This window comes from Priapulus caudatus, unplaced genomic scaffold (assembly GCF_000485595.1).
Source record: "Priapulus caudatus unplaced genomic scaffold, Priapulus_caudatus-5.0.1 Scaffold30, whole genome shotgun sequence".
Lineage (NCBI taxonomy): Eukaryota > Metazoa > Priapulida > Priapulimorpha > Priapulimorphida > Priapulidae > Priapulus > Priapulus caudatus.
The window spans coordinates 250,763-255,964 of NW_014577091.1; the positions used below are offsets into that span (position 1 = coordinate 250,763).

Below are 5,202 nucleotides of genomic sequence, written 5' to 3' on the forward strand. Positions count from 1 at the left end.
AGGTAGAGTAGACTGGTACACTTACCGACCACTCCTGCCATTGTCAATGGTGACAAAAATGTTTTTATTTATTTATGAGAGGTGAACTCGATTTGGAACTAGCAAACCAGCAAGTTCACCCCTACATTTTGGTATTTTTATTCCATTAATTATTTTGAATTTTCTGATGGCTTTGCCCATGCAAAACAAACATTTTCACCCCACATGCAGTGCTTCAAATTTACACAAAGAGCTTCCCAGATTGCATCTCAGAGCTTCTGCAATTAAAATTTTTTCAGGTGGGGCACGCTCCCGGACCCCTCTAGCAATGAGTAGCACCCCCATGCTATAATTTCAAAGCTTCGAGAACTTTGCTTCATCCTTTTCTATGTTTAGTACATTAAAATGTGTTTAACCGACTTGTTTTAATTTTAGTGTAAGCATCCACTCATATTAATTTCATATCACTCATTGTGTTATCTTCGATCTTGTCTGTCATTGATTTCTCATAAACAGTATTTTAATACCCTTCTTATTATTGCAGTTTCTGGGAAGCGCATCAAGGTGCAGAACCCAGTAGTGGAACTTGATGGAGATGAGATGACCAGAATCATTTGGGAGAAAATCAAGGATAAGGTAGGTATGCATGGGGAGGCATGTTTCATTCCCTTAAGGTGTTGAAAAAAGTTTTTGTGTCAGTTTTAGAAATTAATACAGATTATCTGTGATGTAATTCTTTTGTATTTGCAAAGTGTGAATTATTTCCACAGTATCTATTGTGTACTATTATGTTTTTTTAATGATTCGTTGGTGTGTAAGATGTCCTACACTGAGTGGCGATAGTATGTATATTTTACTTGAGATTTGTCGTCGTGTGAGAGGTTGTCGTTGATGTCGTGCTGGTGATACTGACATGCCGTGCGTGTGCGTGTGCTCGGCAGCTGATTTTCCCCTACCTGGAGCTGGACTGCAAGTATTACGATCTCGGCCTGCCCTACCGTGACGCCACCAATGACCAGGTGACGATCGACTCCGCCGCAGCAATCCAGAAGTACAATGTCGGAATCAAGTGTGCAACGATCACGCCAGATGAGCAACGCGTCGAGGGTGAGTCGCGCGAATCCGTGCTCCGTGTTCTGTCATCTGTCTCCGTCGGCAGCTTGGAGACTGGCTTGAGTGAATCTTATGTAGATGGGGTAGGTGGTGTAGATGGATGGCAATCATTGTGCAGGCATGAGAATTTTCCACGTATTCGCGGATTTCCGGGTTTTGGTTTTCATTTCAGTCATTCTTGAGATTGATGCAAAAAACGAATAAAAAGCTTAGGGGGTAATGCATACTTTTTTTGGTAAAAATGGATGCCATTTTTAATTTAAACTTCATAAAAAGTTAGGAAAAGTACGCCAAATTTCACACAGAAGTAACAGAACTCCAGATAAATATCGCGGTGTATCTATGTAATGTAAATTAAGGCATGCTTTAAGTTAACCGCCTCATAAAACATTGAAATTTTTATAGAAAATGACAAGACTTTGAATTGTTAGTCATGAAATTGGTCTTTTACTAAGAACGGAATGGACTTGCAATTTTCCCCAGAATGCATGGAAATGGCCTATCTGCCCTTCCAAATTTCGAAAATTTTCTTGGGTGCATGCCCCCAGACCCCCCTAGCAGGACAGTGTGCTACGCACACTGTTATCGTGCCTTCAGCATGAATTGAAATATTTCCTCCAAAAACATCTAAACCTGTTCTCATGCCTGATTGTGGGTAGGGGAATCGGTGCGGAGAGAGGAATTGGTATAGGTAGGGAAATTGGCATAGAGAAAGAGAGAGGACTGATGTAGGTAGAGGAATTGTTGTAGATTGGGGAGTCACTTCAGATGTTAGAACTGGGGGCAGACGGGGGAATCTGTAAGCTTGTATTTTTCTGTTTTGACTCGTTTTTGAATTTGTCAGAAAATAGATGTGTCAGTCCTCAATAAGTTGCAAATCTAACCTGAGCGAATTGGTGGGTGGGGGATTGTTTTAGATGAATGAATCCATTAAGGTGTTTTTCCTTTTCTAACTGTTGTAAAAATTAAGAAACAAAACAGCTCCTGCCACCTAATGTGCAATGCCATCTGTGGCTCTGCTCAATATCATAAGAAATACATGTACTGACTAATCAATAAGTGGTCATTGACTGATCTGACTGATAATGCTGACTTATCAATCACTGCTCAATGACTAATGAATTACTGATTGAAACATGACAAGTCTGAAGGATCTCAGTGATCAATTAAAAAAATCTTTGTTTGCCCTCACCCAACCCATGCTGAAAAGTTTGGGTAGGTAGGTAGGCTTAAAATTTTTGTTGACGGGGGTCTTTTTACAAATTCAGCATGGTGTCTACATGCTCGGGTGTGCTTGTGTGGAGATACCTTTTATGTTGAATGTTTGTTTTGCTTGGTACATATAATGTATTGCCTACAGATTTATAATGTACAGGGATGCAATTTGTAAAAAAAAAAGAATCGGAAAGATCAATAAAAATATTTGAGTCGGCCCCTTTTTGGCGGGTCGATCGGGTGAGGGCAAACGAACAATATTTTTATTATGGCCCCATCACCAGCCAGTGATCAATTGCCCGAGCCGAATGTTCTCAGTGATCGACCGAGATCGCGTCTCTGTGTGCAGAGTTCTCCCTGAAGAAGATGTGGCTGAGTCCGAACGGAACGATCCGGAACATCCTCGGCGGCACCGTGTTCCGCGAGCCGATTCTCTGCGACACGATCCCGCGCCTCGTTCCCGGCTGGACGATGCCGATCGTCATCGGGCGTCACGCGCACGGAGACCAGGTGAGCGCGTGGCACGGCGCGACGGAGGTGGGGGGGGGGAGAATTACTTTTTTTCACGAGAGCTCTTTTTCAAGTCTGTGGAAAAAATAGCTCTCGTCAAAAATGTTATGGGAGCTATTTTGAGCTTCACAGGAGCGATTTCGGACATTTGAAGAGCGAATCGCTCATCGCTCCCGTGTATTCTTTACCCTGGTGCGTGGCATGGTGCGGCGGAGGTTGGGGGGGGGGCACCACTCGGCGTGCCTTGGCTGATTATGCGTCTCCGCTGAACCTCAGAGCTCTGTATGTCCTTGGTTGTGCCCACTCGGGCACACCTCAGAAGATTCTGCACTGCTATGTATGAGTTGTGAACTTGTAGAACAATTAAAAATTCATCTCTTATTCGCGGAACGGTACGTTTACGTTCCGTTTATGTAAACAACAAAAGTGTACGTACGTCGTGTGCCGAGTGACGTGTGTTCACAAGCATGTTTACATAACCTCACCTGCGTAACGGGGAGTTTGCTGTAGATTGAAATACTTGCATATATGACGTGTCAGAACCAAGTGACATTCTTATGTGACTGGCACCTTATCCGTTTTTTTAGTACAAAGCAACAGATATGGTCATCCCAGGAAATGGGAAGGTCGAGCTCGTGTACACTCCCTCCACAGGAGACAAGCAGACTGTGGAGGTGTTCGATTTCAAGAAGGGAGGTGGCGTAACCATGGCAATGTACAACACTGATGAGGTGTGTACTCTTATCGGTCTTCAAAGATGCTAGTTTGCAGTGGTGCAATCAATACTTCAGAATACAACTATCCTTTTCTATCAAGCAGGTCAATTTGTTGTACAGTGATATTATGCTCCAAGCGATGGCACCACTATATCTATTCACCAGGTCTGTGCAGCAAACATGTGAAGTGATCGTTTCTCACAAATATGTTTAACCAAGCAACATAATTGTGGTAATATTTTACTCCATGCAGCGATGCCAATAGGCACATTCACGAGTTCTGTGCAATGCCACACATGAAGTGCTGTGTATTCTACATTCTTTTGACCAAGCTAATTTTTTCTGTATGGTAATATCATGGTCCAATCGATGACATAACTCGGCATATTTGCCATCTCGGCACAGCGTTACAAGTGAAGTGCTCTTTTTTTCTCAATGTATATATTTTATTTTAATTGCATGGATGCGATGTGTTGTTTTGCCTTGATAGTCGATCGAGGGCTTCGCCCACGCTTGCTTTGTAATGGCCATCACCAAGAAATGGCCGCTCTATCTGAGCACAAAGAACACGATTCTGAAGCGCTACGACGGAAGATTCAAGGACATCTTCCAAGAGATTTATGAGAAGTATGCTGCTGCCCCCGGTACAGAATGGGGTGATAATATACATAACACATAAGTAACAGATATGATAAAAAAAAATATATAGATAGATATATATAAAGGCATTATAATACAGATGGCTGGTAAATTTGAGGAGACATCGTTGTAACCGTCTGTCATGCACATTGGTGATTGCATGTGTTGTCTTTGTGCAGTTGTAATTTACACTCGCATGTATTATGTCAAAAATGTCAAGCTTAGGGCACATTCCCTACATTTGCTATGTGCACGAATGCATATGTGTGTATTATAATGTAATATCTTTCATTCGTTATTTTCTAGGGAGTATGAAGCCAAGTTCAAGGAGTTGGGGATCTGGTATGAGCACAGGCTAATTGATGACATGGTTGCGCAAGCCCTTAAATCTAAAGGCGGCTTCATCTGGGGCTGTAAAAACTACGACGGAGATGTACAGTCGGACATCGTAGCTCAAGGTGGGTAAATCGGTCATCGATTTTATACCCGGCCACAAAATCTAAATAGGCCATGTTAATAGAATTTACATGAGCACATAAAAGATTTTTGACTGGCCAAAATAAATACAGTAACTATTAACGCTTTAATAGTGCTTGTAAACCCTATTGTTGACTATCTAATAGTATCTATTATAAATGAATACCCATTAGAACGTTTATAGTTGAATATTCCTACATAAATGTCGTAACTGTCCCAAACCAAGGTGCTGCACGCTTAAATGTTGGTTAAGTAGAAATGTGTAGGTGCGTGCGTGCGCCTGTGCGTGTCTGCGTGCCTGCCTGCCACACTTGAAGGTAACAGTGCATTCTGAGTGAGTTTTTTGGGTGCACAGGTTATGGATCGCTGGGTCTGATGACTAGTGTGCTCGTGTGCCCTGATGGCAAGACCATTGAAGCTGAAGCAGCCCACGGCACTGTCACTAGACATTACAGGTGAGATGGTCTCTCTCTCTCTCTCTCTCCCTCTCCCCACCCTCTATCTCTCTCTCTCGCTCTCTCTCTCGCGCTCTCTCTCTCTCTCTCGCGCTCTC

General features: G+C 42.8%; 1 protein-coding gene across 1 annotated transcript in view; it reads left to right on the forward strand.

Moving 5' to 3' along the window:
* The window catches only part of LOC106816106 (isocitrate dehydrogenase [NADP], mitochondrial-like), a 14,049-nt gene that overhangs the window by 6,409 nt on the left and 2,438 nt on the right, over window positions 1-5,202 (forward strand). The window contains exons 2-8 of the mRNA XM_014820663.1: window positions 524-615; window positions 921-1,086; window positions 2,657-2,817; window positions 3,405-3,548; window positions 4,024-4,160; window positions 4,479-4,630; window positions 5,005-5,104. Coding sequence (XP_014676149.1) covers window positions 524-615; window positions 921-1,086; window positions 2,657-2,817; window positions 3,405-3,548; window positions 4,024-4,160; window positions 4,479-4,630; window positions 5,005-5,104 — 952 coding nt within the window. The remainder of the gene's footprint in view (window positions 1-523; window positions 616-920; window positions 1,087-2,656; window positions 2,818-3,404; window positions 3,549-4,023; window positions 4,161-4,478; window positions 4,631-5,004; window positions 5,105-5,202) is intronic.